At 45.1% G+C, this 20,458-nt stretch overlaps 1 protein-coding gene across 1 annotated transcript in view; it reads left to right on the top strand.

Moving 5' to 3' along the window:
• Window positions 1-1,313: 1,313 nt before the first annotated feature.
• Window positions 1,314-20,458, top strand: part of LOC135246114 (endosome/lysosome-associated apoptosis and autophagy regulator family member 2-like) — a 31,843-nt gene continuing 12,698 nt past the window's right edge. Inside the window, exons 1-9 of the mRNA XM_064319645.1 lie at window positions 1,314-1,636; window positions 7,963-8,083; window positions 11,554-11,743; window positions 12,850-12,997; window positions 13,297-13,386; window positions 13,607-13,712; window positions 14,235-14,387; window positions 16,025-16,113; window positions 16,358-16,538. Coding sequence (XP_064175715.1) covers window positions 1,490-1,636; window positions 7,963-8,083; window positions 11,554-11,743; window positions 12,850-12,997; window positions 13,297-13,386; window positions 13,607-13,712; window positions 14,235-14,387; window positions 16,025-16,113; window positions 16,358-16,538 — 1,225 coding nt within the window. The 5' untranslated portion in view covers window positions 1,314-1,489. The remainder of the gene's footprint in view (window positions 1,637-7,962; window positions 8,084-11,553; window positions 11,744-12,849; window positions 12,998-13,296; window positions 13,387-13,606; window positions 13,713-14,234; window positions 14,388-16,024; window positions 16,114-16,357; window positions 16,539-20,458) is intronic.

Raw genomic sequence — 20,458 nt, forward strand, 5'->3', positions numbered from 1 at the left:
CGAGGCTGCATACAGAACTACAGACACTACTGCAGAACGGGATCTTGTTAAAGACACAGGTCACTTTCTTGGGTTTCTTGATATTATTTCAGTTTTAGTGTATTTGCATTTTAAACGCAAAGTGAGCGAACGCTTAAGGAACACAAACAACACTTCAGCACAGCCAGCCTGAATCTTTTTGCTTCTTGGGCTGGGTTCAACGCACCCTGTCATTTGTGCAATGATTACTCCTGTTTTCCCTCAATGTAGAACCTGTTTCTAATTCCTTCCCGATGTCAAACAGGTTCGCGACGAATGCACAGACGTATAAAATGTACTGTACTGTGCTTGCAGGTGTCCCGTCCCAACATTGCAGCGTCTTTGCACAACGTAGCGGAGCACAGTGAAGTGAAGCGCGCGCCGCCAGCCGCTGCTTCTTTTTCCCATGAAAAAGCGGGGCCACGCGAACATTGCGTCAAAGGCGAGCATTTAACGCGCCGCTGACGCGGGCCGCAGGATTCAATGCTTGAATGTTGGATAAATGCATAATCACATGAATTGTTGATGACCTCTTCATAATAACATATAGAGGAGCAAAATGAATAGAACTCTGCCATGATCTAGTTCAATGAGGTAGTTGTAGCTAGTAAAAGCCCTTGGTTCGGGATTCACATTCAAAAGCACGTGCATTCAACCTTTTAAATGTTTTCCAAGTTGTTTGAATAGAGAACCATGGCTTATCATACGCATTGTTTTCACCTTGTAATGCAAGCAGGAACATACCTTAGAGGGAAAAAATAATTAACAGTGAAATATTGGTTGTTGTCTGCTGAAATCAAATTATAAGCAATGGCCACACTAATGTGGAAGACGCCTATGTATTTTAACGAATGAAAGGCCCCATAATGTATTATAATAAAGCATATATATCACCTACTGAGAGAATGTAAACAGGTCTAACAGACCACAGTGTTGTTTTGCTAATCCATTAATGATTCAAATGGTGCATGAATTGAACATGTATGAGGGAATATACGTGACCACGTAAAGTGACTGTCAGAACACCAGCTGCAACATTTTTCTTTACGACCCTGAGATGTAGGTATTGTGCAGACTTTTTTTGAAAAAAGGTCAATTTCCTTTACAGCATTATAGAACTTCACCACAAGCTGTCAACTGCAGTGTTAACCGTTAGTTATAAACTTGTCACGTCATTTGCTATAATCGTGTCAAGAAAGTCCTCCGAAATTAAAAGCGAATGCACGCTGTACTTTCGTTGAGTTGCACTCAAAGACCGTGGTTGCACTTGCCTGGGCAGACTGAATGACGTCACGCCAATGCCTGTCAAAACCTGGTGGATCTGAACGCAAGCTAAAGCCGGAGCTTAGCCTTGCGCGGAGGAGGACGGACGGAGCCTTTATTATAGGCGTAGAATAATCACAGTCACTCTCGCACAGGATCACACGTTCTCCATGGTTGTCTGCTGGGCTTGTAGACCATTGTAAATGAAATGGAAGGGAGAAAACACCCGATCAGCCACGGTGTTTTCACAGTGTTTTATTTAATGCCTTTTTCATTCTTGATTCAAAGCGGTCTCGTCATCCTCTGCTCGTTTCAATGGACAGTCGTGGCCAAAGACCTGCCCCAGTGTAAAGAGGTAAGCCTACATAACGCTTTCATTTGCAAACTGTCACCATTGTTATTATTCGAATTGTATTCGGTCGGTTTACTAATGATGGTACTTTGGACGGCATTCTATGTCGCGCTAGTGAGCGACAATAAAATGCGAGTATTATAGGATAATATTTTATAAAGGTTTAGTAGCATAAATCAGAAACATGCTGTTTTATTATTTCGTAATGCTAGATACTGTAGTCTATATCACGTTAGTATCGCTATGAACACGAAACAGGCTGGTATCCTATTTCTATTATATAATATTACTAGGATACCTCGAGTTAGAACATACAAGTTAACGCTGTTTTTCAATAATAGTGGCTAGCGGCTACCTCGATTTAGATGTAGTTATCCTGCGTAGCGATACTGTTCAAGAATACTGTGTGAGTCACACTTGACCAGAAACACTAAGGTACCAACAAACCGTGGGCATACAACAGACCAAGTTAGGTCATCCATTGGCCGTTTTTATTGTAGACCTGACCACTGTAGTTATTTTAACAATCAAAAACATTAGTAGCCTACGGCTAGTCTGCCATTGGTGATATGACGCGGTCGTGCATTGATGATAAAGATGATAAATCGATCGCAATAGTTTTCAGTAACCTATATCTGTTGTTGCTTGTGTAAATATTGCGTAATATTGAGTACAATAAACACAATGATAAATGTACTGGGATAGATTTTGGTTAGCAACAAAGGTTTTCAATTAAACTTACTTCTCCCTCAGAAAGACCACTGGTACGTTATAAAGTAGCCAGTGGACTCTCCAATGTGTGAATTTATTGTTGCACAGAACCATTTTAATGGCTGCTCTTCTGAAAGCGTGGCCTTAAGTACTACTAAAAAATATACTGAACCTGAATACCGACAAGCAACCAACAACAAAAAATAAAATAAAATAAAAAATAAACTATCGAAGCGATAAGACGACAAATGTTCTATCCGCAGATGACTCTTGGGACAGCTGTGGATGAATTTGTGTTGCTGAATTATGAGATGCCTAAAATGTCACAATTTCAGCTAGTCTTCAGCTTAGTACTGAGGGTTTGTTTTTTTTGGGGGGGGGGGGTGGGGTGTTACTCTGACTCACCACCCCCTCTCACAGTCCCCCGCAGTGGCCAGGGGCTGGCCTTTGCTGACCCTTTCAGTTGGCATCCCTCTTTCTGGGCTAAGAGGCGCTGCAACAAAGAGAACGAAAAACGTATTAACCACAATTTTCCAGTGATTTTGAATCATTGCGTTAGTAAAGCTAATTTACCCACAATGCCACTGGGCGTACGTCTCACAGTGTTCAGCATGCCAATATTTGCCCTTCCCTGGATGCAATCAGTGCATTCAGTAGGCCTTCCTTTAAGGACAAACAAACAGTGCTGAGGCCCGTAGCACCGGCAGGTGCGCTCTCAATAACAGCCGTGTCAGCCAGGGTTGCCATGGCGCAGGGCACAGCATTAACCCCTGGTGATTTCCCTGCTTGCTCCCGCGAGACACGCACGCAGCGAGGGAAAGCGCCGCAGGAAAAGGACTCGCGTCAACAGTGGCTTGGGTACTGAGACCCACTCGCACACCGTGTCTTGCCCCAAAGCTCTGTTTCTCTGCACGTTTCTCTCCAGGTTTTTAAGGATGCATTTCTGCGGCTGGTTGGCAACGGCGGCACTCGAATTTCCATTTGTGTCATAATTCAGGGCGCAGTAATGAAGATGAGTCCCTGCTTAGTATTGCCCTTTCGGCCCCTCCTCTTGTACCCGCCCATGCAGAAAGAATTTACGGGCTTTTGCGAGACGCAAGTTTCTTTTTTTAATTAAATGGGTCAACAAAGTGGAGCTTCTTGACTGCACGTGTCCACAGTACCTTTTGCAGGCCAATGAGATGCAAATTGGATCCAAGCTGCTACCGTGAAGGTAAATATTCAGATTTAATAGTGGCTTTTTGAAGGAGAAAGAGAAAACACAAAAACAGGCAGAATAGTATATCTTGAGAGTGTGCATCTTTGCAACTTCTAGTAGTTATTGTATTTAACCACCACCATTTCCTCCACCCTTTCTGTGTGTTTGGACAACCTGCAAATGTAGGGAGTGCGGACAGGGAGGCCGAGTAAGAACACCCGTTCTCTGACCCCAAACAAGGGTTGTAAAAATCTGAATTTGGCAAACAGACATACATACGCTGCTATAAACTGCCGAAATCCCCCAAACGAATGGGGATGCCTCTGACAGGCTGCAGTTACACAGGTAATTAGTGCCAGACTCTGTCTCTTTGTCTGGGTCCCTAATAGAAATGACGAGGAAGTGTACCTGCTGCTATCTGAATCTCGGCCCTAATTTCCATGACAAAAGGCCAGCCCACACCACTCTGGGCTCCATCTTATCTCTGCAGATTCACAAGTTAGCAGCTTTTTTTACAGGGCACATTATATATACAAAGGGGCACCTACGTATTTCCCTGACAGAATGTTATTTTGCATCGGGAGTGCTTAGGATCCATTGCTGCTATTTCTCACACTCACCACTGTAATTATCACCGTAAGCATTTGTAATTATGGTGACTTTTTGTGTAATCACCACAGTTTGTTTTATTTTATTTTTTTGTCGTATGAATTTAAATTGCTATTCGCATCGCTTCAGTTCTCCTGCGTTTTGTGTTTTTGTTTGTGCGTATTTCAGAGAAAGGTCAGCGCGCTCGCCGAACGTCTCGATAAAGGTCGTCGGGCCAAAACGTTGACTTAATTAAAATGGAGGACAGGAAAAATATGCAGATAAGAGGGGCGAATGTTTTGAATATCTTTTCATATGTGAGTGTGCAAATGCAGATGGGATCGAGGTTTCTGGTTTCAAGTGACCATCGTTGGCTTTTCTCATGGTTGCCAAGAGATACAATTAGCTGACCAAGCCACTGTAAGGACAATAAACTATAACCAGGACTATGCTCAGTCCATGTTCGCTCTGCTGTATGCACATTAAATATTTCAGACATGAAATTTAAGGCAACAAGATTACCGTTGAACCGTTATGGTGAAATATTATGTTCACTGCCCCCGGCAAAATGGCTGCCCTACATTTGTTGATTTTCACATTTTCGTATTGTCACAGCAGTTATGTAAACATCTGGAGCTCCCTGTGGCCCGGCATCTTCTGTGTTGTTTGCGCAAGGAATTGTGGGTCACAGTGGGTGAGTGACACAGCCTGAAGTCAAACTGGCAGCACTCCACCACAGGAGTCCTCAGTCATTCATTAGAAACACAGTACCAGACGAGCCATCTGCTTGGTGTTCTCAGTCTGCTACGCGTGCCTCTACTTTTCACTGAAGCTAGAGTCAGGACTTCGGGTCCTTATTCCTAGTAGACTATGAGGTTTGCCTGTCAGTCATGTTGCAGAATACCCAAAAATATATTCATAAGCTACAATCAAAATGGTGGAAGTATGTGGTGCTTTCCATGTAGCCCAGAGGTCGATTGTATACAAAAAAAAATAAGGGAGAGGGACCTTTATAATGTGGCGCATGTATATTTAATAACATATTTCGGATACATACATACGCAATGGAGTTCATGCTCTTTTCAGCAGATGCCCACGGAATGACAAGCTCGTTAGTCTGTTTATACAGCATTCGTACAGCGGCCGAGATTGTTGTGCCTGATTGAGAAAAAGGAGCATATTTTGATTATTTTTATGTGCGCCTGCGGCGATTAACCTCAAACACGGGCCACTTGTGTTTGCTGTCGCATGCTGCTGGCAAGGAATTGCTGTATTTTGCATTTCGACTGGTGTTGGAGTGCATTAAGCTCCAGTATATCAAACTCTAAGTCTAGTGTTTTCAATTCCCAGTGCACTGGTTTCTGTTTTGAAAAAAAGGTTTTTCCTCCAAAATAACTTTTCTTGCTAAATATCAGAGGGTTGCTGGGGCTATTTTTACATTAAGTATGTTTGTTTAGTCATTTTCCCAGATCTAGTCATGTCTTTAGAAGTAAAAAAATATATTGTATAATTGCTCCCACTCAAACTAGGCTATTGTTTGATACTAGTTCAAAATAAATCCTCTGAAAGTGATCTAAAGGTTTGCAAATTTGCTGGACCGTCAGTGGGGATTTATTTATAACTACAGAATATGCTTTAGATATAGTCATAAAAAAACTTACAAAGTACGTTATATATACCCCTCTAGCTGTGATACCCAGCAGCTTACATCTCGCCAGTAGAAGAAAACTGTCTTTAGCAAAACCCAGCTGAAATAAGACCTTGCTTGAGGCAGCAGCTATTTCAAGCAAAATTTGATTATTTCCACATGAAACGTGTGGATATTTGATCTATTTTAAATTGCAGCGAAAAACTGAGATGACAAGTTTCTAACTAGCAAGGATGGGCGGGGCAAGAGGGCACATGACTGATTCTGCAGTCACGGATGGAACAACTTTATTTCTAGAACCTCGCTATTTCCAAAGTCGTTTCCAAAGGATTATTCAGACAGAGTTGATGATGATGATGATGATGATGATGATGATAATGAGGATGATGATCATTAGCATCATTAGACACTGGTGGAGACGGCATTCCCGAAGCCTAACAGGTGGCCTGGCTGTTTGCGTTCACCTGTTACCCCTGAGGGAAGCTTACCTACCCCCTCCCCCCCCGACTCTCACATAATGCAGTTACTCAGGTGGAGAATGTTTTTTTTTAGTGCCGTGCCTAGAAACAAAATTGATTGGCGTCCAGCAAGTGAAAACTCAGTGGAAAATCCCCATTGTGGAGCAATATGCCCCCACAGTAACCTGCCTCAGGGAAAACACACTGAGTATATGTAAATGTAAGGCGTCTAATGGCCTAATACTTTCCACTCATTGACCTGAGCAGCAGGTGTGATGAGGGTAGTCCTGAAGTGTGAGCAATTACTCCACTGAAAACAAGGCTTATATAACTGCTCACAGAAGCCAATTCACTATACTGGGTCATTTAAAGCTTCCACTCTTTGTGGAATTGCTGGTGGCTTATGTTCTTGTTTGTTTTTTTCACTGCTAGCCAATCTGCTTTGTGTGTTAGGCTTGTATGTATCACACGTGAGACTGAATTTATTCTCGGTAAGCACTGAAGCTTAAGTTTGATCTTAAAGCTAAGATTAAGTCCGCTGTGGGGTTCTGTCAGTTATGACAGTTCCTTTTCATAGATGCTGGTTCTTCTCTTTGAGGACAGGCAGGACACTGTCAGCTTTGGCTATTGCTTAGCTGCCATTTTCAGAACCTGATACCGACATCAATGTCTCCATGTCTCTGGTTGTCTGGTTATTCAGGTCATGCGACAGTGTACCACGTGTGGCAGTCAGCATTAGCCATGTCATTGTGCCCTAAAATAAACAGCATTTTATGTCAGGTTTTCATCTGACAGCACCGCCAAATGTGTGGCCAAATGCCTTAAATGCAGTAGAGCTGTACGGGCTGTTTGGAAGGGTTGTTGTTGAATTACTTGCTCCAAACTAGGCCTCCCAACCCAGTGCAGTTTATAAACGTACAAGCAGCATGAATAATTAATAAAAAAAGGTTTTTGTTTTCTTTAAATGGCTCAGTGCTCCACGAAGAAAGAACTTTCGCTCGGCGCAGAGTATAAACATAGTTTTCGTAGAGGCTGGAGAACGGATGCGCGGAGGAGTGGTAACGCCGGGTCAGATCTGTCCGGTGGCGTAAGCGGCACGCGGCCGAACACGCCCGAGGCCGAGGCGCCGCGCGTTTCTCGCGCGCATTGTTCTGACGGCGACGCGGCTGGGGGCGACGCCACTCAGCGCCCCCCCCTTCCGCCCCGGCAGCCGGATGAAGGGAACATTTCCACCCACTCAGGCTCCGTGTGGTGATCATGCTCTGTGCCAGTAGCACATGCAGATTGTCCTTTATGGCGGAAAGGACTACACTGCCACACGGTAAGTTGCGTAGTGGCAGTTGGTACCGGGTTCGGGATCTGTGTGTGTGTGTGCGTGTGTGTGGGGTCAGAGGTCAAATTGCATCCTGTAGACTCAGCAAATACTCCTTTTTGTGCTCTCCCAGCTGTCCTACAGGATAGTCCTGCTTGGTGACGGGAGGTTCTGGTCCTATATTACAGTACAGAACGTCCATTGAGCTAGTATTGTACTTAGTCACGCCTCCTTAAACGTTATCTGAAGATACATCAGATTGGACCGTCTCAGCTTCAACACTGGGGACACACAGCTTTCAGAGTGTGGACTATGGGTCTGGGTGTCAGGTGGTTCTGCAGAATTTGTGGGCGGAGCTTGTGGGCTCTGTGGGCCCTGAATGTGAAGGCGAACTGTCCCGCTTGTGTCTTGCAGACGGACTACTACTTCGAGTACACGGAGTGTGACAGCACCGGGTCGCGGTGGCGGGTGGCCATCCCCCAGCGCCTGGGCACCTGCACGGGCCTGCCGGACCCCGTCAGCGGGACGGACTGCAGTGAGTACATCACCCGCCCCCCCCCATCCCCCCCATCCTCCAGTCTACCAACCCCCTGCATCTGTATGTCTGTATGTCTGTAAGTCCCGCTCTGGAGAGTTGGCCCCTTGGACCCAATCAACGGTTAGTCATCACTGTCCAACCATCTTATCATTCCCACCGCAACTCAACAGCAGCCCCCACCACTGGATCCCCCCTTGCTATTTATCCATTCTTCTTAATTCATGTTATGCTTTCTTACTACAGTTTTTAATCGTGGTGTGCAACTATTCTATGTGTACTGACGGCCTGTACTTCCCCTTACCTGATGTCTACAGCGTGTTGTAATGTGCACAGTTTTTTATTTTATTTTTAAAAAGCACAGCTTTTGATGCGGGTGATCCTGGCAGGCCCAGGGGCCACATTTTTGTCACCCTCCTATCAGCAGAGAGGAATGTTTCCTGTTCAGATTAGGAAGGCTTCACGGCGGGGCCCTCTGATTCCCCCCAGGGCAGTGCTTTGCTTTGGCTGACCCCCTTTTTACTTTTTGAGACCTGAGTCTGGTTAACATTCCTGATGCCTGCCACAGGCGAAAATGGAAAACAGACCCTCGCTGTCTCGCAGCCAGTGAAAGCAGGTGTTAGCGTTCAGGTGTTAGCGCTCGCTGGGTGTAGCGTCCCTCTCTGCTGCCCACTCAGATGATGTAACTCTGTAGCTGCAGTCGGAGGAGGAGGGGAGGCCAATCTAGCACGTTTTCCCCTAATGAATGCCTCGTCAAGCTGGCGTGTAGCCGTTGCATGTCCTGCCCACATTATTCATCGTGGTTCCAGGCGCTCTGAACTCTTGGAAGAGACTTTCCAGAATGTTCTTTCGCAGTACTGGTGCACGGAGTGTCATACAGAACGCCCCACAGCTTGCTTCGGTGTACGGTTTCAAAGCCATCGATTCTACACCAGATCATGGCTCTGCAATTGAATCGATCTCTACTTGCTGATGGTTTAGAAGCATGGTTTAAAGACTATCTGAGAAAAGAAATAATACAGGGAACATGCCTTTTTAGGCAAACCGAAACTGAAATCTTCCCTTTCCTCAGACGAACATTTCTCTCGGTTAATTTTCAAGGTAATGAAAAATAAAAGTAAAAAATACCTCCAGCTGCTTGCTGTTAAACGACGAAGATGAGACAGAAAGTGTGGAAACCGGAGAATGGCCTGTGGTGCCCTTTGACCCGGAAGTAGAAAGACTTTAATCAGGTCAATAGCAGGGCCCCTCTTGCTTTCTTTGAGAGGATCAATAAACCGTGCTGAAAAGAGAGAGCCAGGAGAAATAGACAGGACATAATGCAGCGTACATCCTATTCATTTAAAAGTCTGGTAGGGTCCGGTAACCAAGGTAATACACCAGGAAGCTAGCACCAGAATGATAGCGTTATTTCACATGAGCGCTTTGGAGCAGGAACCAGACTGAGCAAAACAAACCTAAATGGACATTTAAATCTTGCGGTTTTTATTCAATGTGTTAATGAAAAATTCCTGTGTGTCTGTTGGTAAAATCCCATATCCAGGGAAGATATTTTTCACTTTTGTCCAAATACAGTTCATTATGAGAAAAATAGGGAAGATTTTTAACCGCTCTCATATACTGTATGTGACACTATTCATATATAAAATTTAAATAAAAAAAAAACGCCATTACACTGTAGTGCCGCTGTTTGTGTGTCACTGTTCACCTAAGCATATGGATTCTCCTTATCTGCCGGCTCCATGTAAACACATGCAGCTGTTGTGATGGGTGATTGGGAGGTGGCGGGGGGGGCTGTTACCATGGTGAGTCCCATGGTGCTCTCATTAAGCTGTTCTTACGGAGACAATATGGATTCATTCATCCGTTGCCACGCATCACGTTGTTAGCACAGCCCTAGCAACGCAATATTCGAAAGAAGAAGTTACTCATTTCCTATTCTCATACTGATTTTTTTTTTTTCATTTTAAGATTACGTATCCTAGATATAAAAAAAAATGGGAGGTTCGAATCTGTAAGATTTCATCCTCATAAATATAACAATAACAGTGAAATAGCTATTGTCTTTCTAAAGTCGTTTAAAAAACACTGCTATGCCGTGCTGAGAACACAAAACGTGTGCAAGAGACTGATGAATAAAGCCAGAAATATAGAAAGTAAAATATAAGCCCGTGGCTTGAATGCATGTAAGTCCGGCACGCCTGTTTTTCAGCGCCCTGCGTGTCTGCTTAGCTTAGCACCTGGCCCTGTTTTTCATTTTTATTTGCACCAGGGCTGCGCAGATACTGCACCAGCACCAGCCCCTTTGTTATCCTAACAGCGTACCCTTTTCACCGAGCACGGCACACTGCTCACCCACGTACTATAAAGATAAGTGAGTCTGAGCTCCGATTGGACGAAGACCGCGCCCGCTTAATTTTTTAACGGCGCAAGGCTCTGGCTCTGTTTAATCCCTGGCTGTTCGCTGCGCCTCTCCGTAAGCCTCCCCCAAAAAAGCAGAAAACCCTCCTTTTAATTATTCTGACAAGTAAGCTGTTTACCTGTCTCATCGGGCGATCTGCAGCGGTGTTCGGGTGCAGTGTGTGTGTGTGTGTGTGTGTGTGTGTGTGTGTGTGTGTGTGTGTGTGTGTGTGTGTGTGTGTGTGTGTGTGTGTGTGTGTATGTGTGTGTGTGTGTGTGTGTGTGTGTGTGTGTGCCGCTGCAGCTGAGGGATCGCTAATCATGGGCTAGCAGTAGCACTGCCAACGGCGTAAAACAAAAGCACATAAAGCCATCAAAGTCAGACCGGCGATAAAGGCCCGGCTGAAATAATGAGAGTGATTATACTGCAGTCTTTCTAAACGAAGTTTATTTAATGCTAATGCTCAACAGCAGGGCCTGTACTAAACATTCAGGCTTAATTTGGTGAGAAATAATATGAGCCTCTAGGGTGAACTGTGACTGCTGTACTGTCTCTGGGTTTTTAAGGGGGTCAGTACAAGTCACTGGGAAAGAGAAAAAGGAATCATTGTTGGATGGTTTGCCTTCCGCTGGTGAATTAGCCAAAACATTATGTTTTTTGATGTAACTCAAGCCACACAGTCATCTGTATAATGTGCATTTGCCATCACTGGAGCAAATAGAATTAGCACATCAAAGCTTTACTGCCTGGTTCTACTGAACGACTCTTATGGTAATGTCCTGTGGGATCAGCCATCTTGCCAGCCTCTGATTGGACGAGGTCATTGTACTGCCTGTTGTTAATGCAAGAAGTTTTGAATGGATGTAATGAATGTGCTGACTTTGAGGGCAACTGTGAAGAGTGTAATGAATGTACTGTGAGTGTAAGTAATCTGATGTGTATGATGTTGGGTGCGAAGAGTATGAAGTTGAATGTGATGAGTGTGAAGTTGGTTGTGATGAGTATGAAGTTGAGTGTGATTAGTATTAGGCAGTGATGAGTGTAGATAACATGTCCCCCTGTGTCCCAGCGTTCTCCTGCGGTGCCGGAGAGTTCCTGGAGATGTCGGCCCAGCAGTGCACGCAGTGCGCCGCCGGCACCTACTCCCTGGGGAGAGGGATCCGCTTCGACGAGTGGGACGACATCCCGCCCGGCTTCACCAGCCTGGCCACCTACATGGACAGCGGCCCGGCCGGGGAGGACACGCTGACCTGCAGCAAGTGAGTGAGGCCTCTCTCCCACAGGGGCATTGTGGGACTTGTAGTCCATTGTGGGAACAGTGGTGCATTATGGGATCGGTGGGTGCGGTATGGGATTTTAAAAGGAGCGGTGCTCTCTTCCGGGTCATTGATGTTCTACAGATCACCACCTAAGGCAGGTGGGGAGGGGGAAGGGGGAAGGGGTGTCCTGGGTCCAATCTGTGTCGCTAATTATGTCGTTAAATATCAGGAAACAAAGGCCAGAGATGTGAACAGGTTCTGTGGCCCCGCCAGAAATGGAGTCAATCGACTGTGCAACAAAGACACCAAGATATGCAAAAGTGGTATGAATATGAGTGTGGGAAAGCTGAATGGGGTGCTTAGCCCGTGATTAAAATGAAGGGAGGTGCGGACGGCAGGTGAATAGAGGTTGAGGGTTACTGAGCCCCCCCGTGCGTAAGCGATTCCAGCGGGATTTGTTCCAGAGGGCCCACGCTTCACATTCAGGCCTAACTAGGTTGAGTAAGCGTCTGCTCGCTCGTCTCTCTCTCTCTCTCTCTCTCTCTCTCTCTCTGTCACGAGGACGTTTAAAATGGAACTGGGATCCGGTGAGAATTCTCACCAGATGAATATTAAAGTCATCCGCCCACACGCCGGTGCAAAAGCGCCCGTCTGTGCTGGAAGTCCAGACTTCCGCGGAAACCCACGCAAGTTCTGCTCGGGGAAGGGAAGGAAGGGTTGGCGAGCAGGCCGGCGGGATCTGGAAACGCCGCGCGTACGCCAGTCTCTCTCGACGCCGGCTGGGACAGATGGCGTCTGTTAGCCGCGGCTAGCACGTTGTCCAGCCGCCGTGCGACACACGCACCACGCGTCAGGCCTAGCTAGCTTTCGCAGCCCGCCCTGTTCAGTCTGAATGAAGAATGCTAACTGAGCATCTCGCTACACTTCGGTCAAAAACAAAACACCTATTTATATACTGCAGAATGGTAGTGGGGAGGGGGGGGTGATGGTGATTGTGTGCACCCCCCCCCCCTTATTTGACTCCCTCTCACCACCTCCCTGGAAGGAGAAAGGAGGAGAAAGGAGCGTTATACCTAACCCTTTCCTCCGTCTCCTCCCTCTGACAGCTCCTCCTGGGCGCCCCAGGGGAACTACCTGGAGTCGAACCGCGACGAGTGCACGGTGTCGCTCATCTACGCCGTGCACCTGAAGAAGCAGGGCTCCGTCTCCTTCGTGTACCAGTACGTGGACAACAACATCTTCTTCGAGTTCTTCGTAAGTCCGCGTCCGCGTCCGCGAGTTTAAGCCGAGGTTGAGGGTGCTGATCCTCCAGTGGTTTAACGCTGTGATCGTGCACACTGAGAAGTGCTTTGCGTTGTTGCTGAAGGCCTTCTGTTTCAGTCTGGTCAGCTTCAAGCCAGCCCTAGTTTTGACTTTTGCTTGCAGATTTCTGAAGGTTCTGTATGACTCTCTGTTTTTTAGTGAGAGGAGAGAGCTGTGTATTGAAAATATGATTTCTTTAAATTATTGATTTGAATGTGACTTAATGTTTACATACTCAATATATTTTTCAGATTCAGAATGATCAGTGTCAGGAGATGGACCAAACGTCAGACCAAAAGTGGATCAAACTGACCAACAACGGAGAGTGGGGGACCCACACCGTAAGTGCCCTGTCCAATCACAGCCGGCGCACACAGGGTCTGGACTGTGATTCGCTGATATGAAGCGAATCAAGCTCGGCTTGCAGACTATAGCGGCCAATTAACTGCCTGTTTTCAGCAAACGAGGGATTTATTATCCGATAGAATCACATTTTAATTTGGCTGCATTTTGTTGATTATTCTCACAGTATCATTTCTTGTGGGTTTTTTTTTTTTTCAGGTCGACTTGAAGTCCGGTACTAACATCCTGTACTGGAGGACCACTGGGATTCTGCTGGGCACTAAGGTGGTCAAACCGGTGCTGCTGAAGAACGTCCAGATCGAAGGTAACGGGACGAGCCGCTGGGGCGTCCCGCTCACCGAGGAGCGGTCCCAGGGCGGTCTGGCGTTGGGCGTTTCGCTGTTTCCTCCGTGGCTACAATTAAAGCTAACTCTTCTTAATTCATTCATCTGTTTGATTTGCACCCCTGTTTTGTAGTAATATTGATCAGCGAGAGCATTGTATCAATAATTCTTGCTGTCTACACAAGTGTCTGATCAGCTCTGTGCCAAATTGTGTGTTACTGTCTACTCTGTGGTTGTTGGTGTCCTGTTGTTATTTGTACATTGTGTTGTGTGCCATAATTTCTGTGGAATTCAGTCTGGGCAAAAGCATCTAGAAAAGGTGTGAAAGTAAATTTGGCTGTGTGACATTTCCAGTATTGTACTGTTTATCCAACAGTGATGTGTGTGTGTGTGCGTTTATGTGCACTCCAACCAACAAGCCTTTGCACAGCCATGAATTGTGTCTTTTATAAAACTGTGCGCCACCCCGGTTGCCAGGGTAACATGTGATTGCTGTCCGTCAGGGGTGGCCTACACATCCGAGTGCTTCCCATGCAAGCCTGGGACCTTCAGCAAAACCCCGGGGTCATCATCATGTGACCTCTGTCCCAGAAACACCTTCTCCGGCAAGGGAGCCAGCTCCTGCACCCACTGTGACAAGGACAAGCAATACGCACGTAAGCCCGCCCCCAAGGAGCCCCCACACACCACCTGACTACTGCATATCTGCATTAGTGCAGTATAATATCATCATTGCTTAACCTTATTGAGGTGTGAGATCACTAATATGTGATTAGAACGGTCTTAACTGAACATTCTGATGCTGATGTCACAATCACTGTTGGTAACTGAAAGCAGTGGAGTTCTAGAACACTGACATTCTGAAAAAACCTCCCTCTTGAGAGGGTTAAATGAGAGCTGGATTAATTGGATTAACGTTGGATTAACGTTGGATTAATGTTGGATTAATGTTGTGATTGCGAATGTACTCCCCTCCTAGGCCCTGAGCGATGACCAAAGTAATATTTGCTCTGCAGTCAGACGCAGTTGGGCGGTGCAGGGTTGGTGCAGTAATGCACTTTTCTTACAGTGCGCACTTGGCAGTGCCGCATAGCACAGATGCAGCAGTTCCGACGCGTCATTTCGCCCTGTCCTTCGAAGCGCGAGTGGAGTAAAATTTACGATCGTTATAATTCCTCAAAGTACATCTAATCCCCTGCGAGTCGGCTGCATTCGAGCCAGCTTCCAAGTGCAGCCGGCTCCCATACATTACAGCGTAATGGAGAAGATGAAGAGTCCGCCTTTGCCAGTCAGCCATAAAACCCTGCAGACCGAACACTAGAGAAGCATGACAGTACTGTATATGAGGATGAATCAGGCGCCTGCGTGTGAGGTGAGCTTCAGCAGTGGGGGCGGAGTCAGCCCCTGGTGTGTGAGAATGGAGGCTAACGCACTAGCCTACGTGCAGGAGGTCTGGGCGTTATCAGTTCTTATCAGGAGGACAGTGCTGAGCAGAGGGTTGGCTGGATATAGCAGACACACTGGTCTCTCTAAGGGAAGGGTAGCATTGCGCATAGCATTCGAATGCATGTGTTTAAAATGTGGTAGCTTGCCTCTTTTTTTAATGGTACAAAATCATTTTTGGCCACCAGAAAAGAAACCTGCTCCTCCACCATTTAGGGAAGTAGGTTATAGGTGCAATTATTTGGAAGGAATTTTGTTTTTTAATATTTTGTAACAAAATGTATTTTAATGTATTTTCGGCCGTCATTGCAGCCATCTGTAATTTGGGAGTCAGAATAGCCCCGCCCCCTCGCCCCCTCTCTCATACAGGTTGTGCTGCGTCCGAGCAGTCAGCTTCACCCTCCTTGTGTCTGAGGGGTGGGGGGGTGGGGTAATGCTCGTCAGTCCAAACCAGCTCTCATTCCTAAACGGGACGTTCTGGTTCGTGTCCCTCACGCCTGTCTCTGGCGGCTGCTCCTGCGGGCTGCTGCTGCTGGGGCCCTGCCAGCACGGACGGGGTTTGACTGACAGCTCAGACACTTGGACCACATCGCCCGGCGATCGTGGTCTCGATCGAGCTCTGCGGCTCAAAGGGAAGCGCCGTTTGCGCCGAGCGCTAGGTTCACTCTGCTGCGTTCCCCGGCTCAGCGGATTGGACAGATCCGTCTCCTTTAGGGCAGAATGAACCCTTTAATCGTCCCAAAGGCCAGCTTGCCTGGCAGCACATCACACAGAAGTGCAGGTGCTCTGTGCCGTACGTCAGGGTTTTATTGATCTGTTGTTGTTGTTGCTGCGTCTCTGCTCCCTGCAGCCGAGGGGTCGGCAGAGTGCAAGGAGAAGCCGGCCTGCTCCAAGAAGGATTACTTCCAGATCCACACGCCCTGCGACAGCGAGGGGAAGGTGAGGTTCAGTTAAGAGCGCTCCAGTGGCGCATCTGCGATCTCACGCCTTACACACTTAACGTGTGCTGAGATTTGCTGTCGGTGACTTTGGGGGGGCCTGCATTGCCCCCGGCCCAGTTTCAGCACGTGACAGTTCTGCCGCAAAGCGGCTGCTAGGCATTGTCTGTTGCCATGGCGAGGAAACGCTAAGGCTGGAGTTGAGGGGGGGGAACAGTCTGAACGGCGAGTGTGTGCCCCACCAGACGCAGATCACGTACAGGTGGATCGAGCCCAAGATCTGCGTGGAGAACGTGACGGGGGCCGTGACGCTGCCCCCCTCCGGCAGACGGGAGCCGTGCCCGCCGTGCAACCCCGGCTTCTACAACAACGACACGGCCACCTGCACCCCCTGCCCCCCCGGAACCTACTCCAACGGGGTCAAAGGTAACTTAAAGGGCTCAAACACTCCGGTAGAAACAAACGCTCAGCTCAAGTGAAAACTGTTTTTTTCATGTTTTCTTTTTTTTGTTTTGGGTTATAGGCTAAATAACTTCATCCAGAGCCGCAATGTGAAAAGACACAGGTGCTAAAGTACAATTACATTTATGGAGATAAATGGCTAATGACTGTAAAACTTTCTGCAGCCCCTGCATTTTACCTTTTCACGATACAAGACCTGGCCTTTGCCTTGTTAGGGCACTTTTACCTTGTAATGCCAGTGTTACCAAGGTAACTGAGCCATGCGGAGGTGTCTGTCCAGGCCTCAGTAGGGAGCTCTGGGGGTCCGGCGTGTGGTCTGGCTAATGTATCCGCTAATAACTCTTCAAACTGTCACTTACTGATAGAGAAACGCTCTGTGTTCTGTGCACTCACATTCCTGTTATGCCTGGCTGAATGGGAGGTGGTAGAACTTTACCGAGGGTAGGAACGCCTAATCCACTAGGTTTAAGAAGTGCTACTTGAGTTTCCAATGGAGTAATGTGACTGGTTTTACAGAAACAAAACAATAAAACGTGAAGTTAGAATACTGATATAAAGCAACCAAGGATGTATACACTCTATTTACCTATATTTAAGCATCCACAACTAACACACAACAACATTAAGTATCTATCACCTTACTCAAGCAGGTCAGTGAAAGGGACTGGGTGATCTCTCTTAATAATAATAATAATAATAATAATTATAATAATAATAATAATAGCTTAAAGAAGAAAATAGAAAATAATATATTAGGAAATACAAAGGTATTTCATATTTTTAATTCACAAGTCTTCCCAATTCTGTTTGAGTTAGCAATAGCAAACCTGAAGCAGTTGACATTCTTATCATTCCAGCTTTGCTGTGTGGACCCCAAATAATTAAAACCAGTTGAATAATATTAGGGTGACGAGCAGTTCCTTTGTTTGGGACCCTGATTAAAAACTTGGAACACCTGAAGATTTGCAACAAAATGGTTGGAATGAAAACCTGGAGGACTAACAGAGGATCCCTGCCTGAAAACAGCCGTCAAAAGTGAAATTCAGTCATTTTTGGTCATTTAATGCCCTCTGGTGGTAAAGATTATGAACTGCACCCTGGTTCAGTAATATTGACGTTAATGCACATAATATCCCTTCCAGCCATATCTGCTGTTTAAATCCCTGTAAGAAGCCAGCAGACATGGCTGGGATCTCTCAAGATAATGGGGTGGGGTGCAGTGGGGCGTGGAAATGTAAAAAAATTCTTTGAATAATATAAAGAAGCGCTAAATTGAAATTAAAACAAACATCTTCATGCTTATGCAAACTTGGTCCTGGGGACCCACTGTGTATGCTGGTTTCCATTCAAACCAGCCACCCTTGAATAGTAACGAGCAGTTAATTGTTCTTAATTAAACACTTTTAATGTCTATTGCAGAGCTTGATCGCTTTAGCTGACAGTACATCGTGCATACCCAGGAGTTTTAATTAGTCAGATTAACAAGTGATTTAATTTTCAGTAACGGCAAGAGGAAAGAGTTTGCATTTTAACTGATTAAATTATAGACAGACAGATTAAATCAGTAGGGTCCTAATTAATGAAAGTGTGGACACCTGGTCATTGCCACTAAACCCTTTGACAGATCAAGGATAATGCTAATTTTAATTTGCCACACCTGTATTGTGTTAAAATAAGCTTAATTACATAAGTATGGAAGAACTTTAAGGTTTACAACAATGGCTAGAATGCACACCAGGATACAGAGGAATTTCTAAACCTTCAAAAAAAAACAGCCCTCAAAAGTGAAATTCGGTCATTTTTGGTCATTTTATGCCCTCTGGTGGCTGAATGTGTGAACTGCACCGTCAGTTCATAAATTCAGCCACCAGAGGGCATTAAATGACCAAAAATGACTGAATTTCGCTTTTGAGGGCTGTTTTTATCCAAGGTTCAGGAATTGTTCTGTATCTTGGTTTGCATTCCAGCCATTGTTGTAAATCTTAAAGCGCTACAGGCTGGTATTTAGGAGTCCAACAGCAAAGTCGCTGAAACCCTATTATTGTGCAATGTCATTGTATCTGCTTATATTTTGCTTTTTGGGGCAAGATGTCAGGACTGCTTAATTACTGTTTCCAGCTGTTGTTGTTGTTGTTGTTGTTATTATTATTATTATTATTATTATTCTTATTATTATTCCAAGAAATAAATTGGATAGATAAATCAGAAATCTCAGTAAATCTTAGACAGACAGATGAAATCAGTAGAGTCCTAATTAAGGAAAGAGTGGACACCTGGTCATTGCCACTAAGCTCTTTGACAGTTCAAGGATAATGTTAATTTTAATAGGCAACACACTTATTGTGTTAAATACACTTAATAACAAATGTATGGAAGAACTTTAATACTTTTTCTTAGCAATCTTAATTGATCAAGAGATTGACTACAGCAACAAAAATACATATTGTTTAAGAATTCTTAATTTTCCACAGTCAGATTAATGTCAGAGACCAGGAGACAGCACTTTCAGTATTTGTTGTTTGAGAAGTGATTTGATCTTATTTGATATGAATGCTGGAGATGCCTCCTTTGTAATATGCTCATCTATTTCTGATTTATCTATCCAATTTATTTCTTGGAATAATAATAATAATAATAATAATAATAATAACAACAACAACAACAACAACAACAACAACAGCTGGAAACAGTAATTAAGCAGTCCTGACATCTTGCCCCAAAAAGCAAAATATAAGCAGATACAATGACATTGCACAATAATATGGTTTCAGCGACTTTGCTGTTGGACTCCTAAATACCAGCCTGTAGCGCTTTAAGATTTACAACAATGGCTGGAATGCAAACCAAGATACAGAACAATTCCTGAACCTTGTATAAAAACAGCCCTCAAAAGTGAAATTCGGTCATTTTTGGTCATTTAATGCCCTCTGGTGGCTGAATTTATGAACTGACGGTGCAGTTCACACATTCAGCCACCAGAGGGCATAAAATGACCAAAAATGACCGAATTTCACTTTTGAGGGCTGTTTTTATCCAAGGTTTAGAAACTCCTCTGTATCCTGGTGTGCATTCCAGCCATTGTTGTAAATCTTAAAGTTCTTTCATACTTGTGTAATTAAGCTTATTTTAACACAATACAGGTGTGGCAAATTAAAATTAGCATTATCCTTGAACTGTCAAAGGGTTTAGTGGCAATGACCAGGTGTCCACACTTTTAATAATTAGGACACTACTGATTTCATCTGTCTGCACCCTGGTTCACTAATATCGATGTTAATGCACAGAATATCCCTTCCAGCCGTATCTGCTGCTGAAATCCCTATGAGAAGCCAGCAGACATGGCTGGGGCCTCTCAAGTTAATGTACTGCATTGAATGGGGTGTGAAAATGTAAAAGGTTATTGCAAACTTTACCTTTACAGAAAATTAAATCACTTGTTCAATATTAGTGAACCAGGGTGCAGTTCATAAAAACAGCCCTCAAAAGCGAAATTCGGTCATTTTTGGTCATTTAATGCCCTCTGGTGGCTGAATTTATGAACTGACGGTGCAGTTCACACATTCAGCCACCAGAGGGCATAAAATGACCAAAAATGACCGAATTTCACTTTTGAGGGCTGTTTTTTTTTGAAGGTTTAGAAACTCCTCTGTATCCTGGTGTGCATTCCAGCCATTGTTGTAAATCTTAAAGTTCTTCCATACTTGTGTAATTAAGCTTATTTTAACACAATACAGGTGTGGCAAATTAAAATTAGCATTATCCTTGATTTGTCAAAGGGTTTAGTGGCAATGACCAGGTGTCCACACTTTCATTAATTAGGACCCTACTGATTTAATCTGTCTGTCTATAATTTAATCAGTTAAAATGCAAACGCTTTCCTCTTG

The sequence above is a fragment of the Anguilla rostrata genome, chromosome 19 (assembly GCF_018555375.3).
Source record: "Anguilla rostrata isolate EN2019 chromosome 19, ASM1855537v3, whole genome shotgun sequence".
Lineage (NCBI taxonomy): Eukaryota > Metazoa > Chordata > Actinopteri > Anguilliformes > Anguillidae > Anguilla > Anguilla rostrata.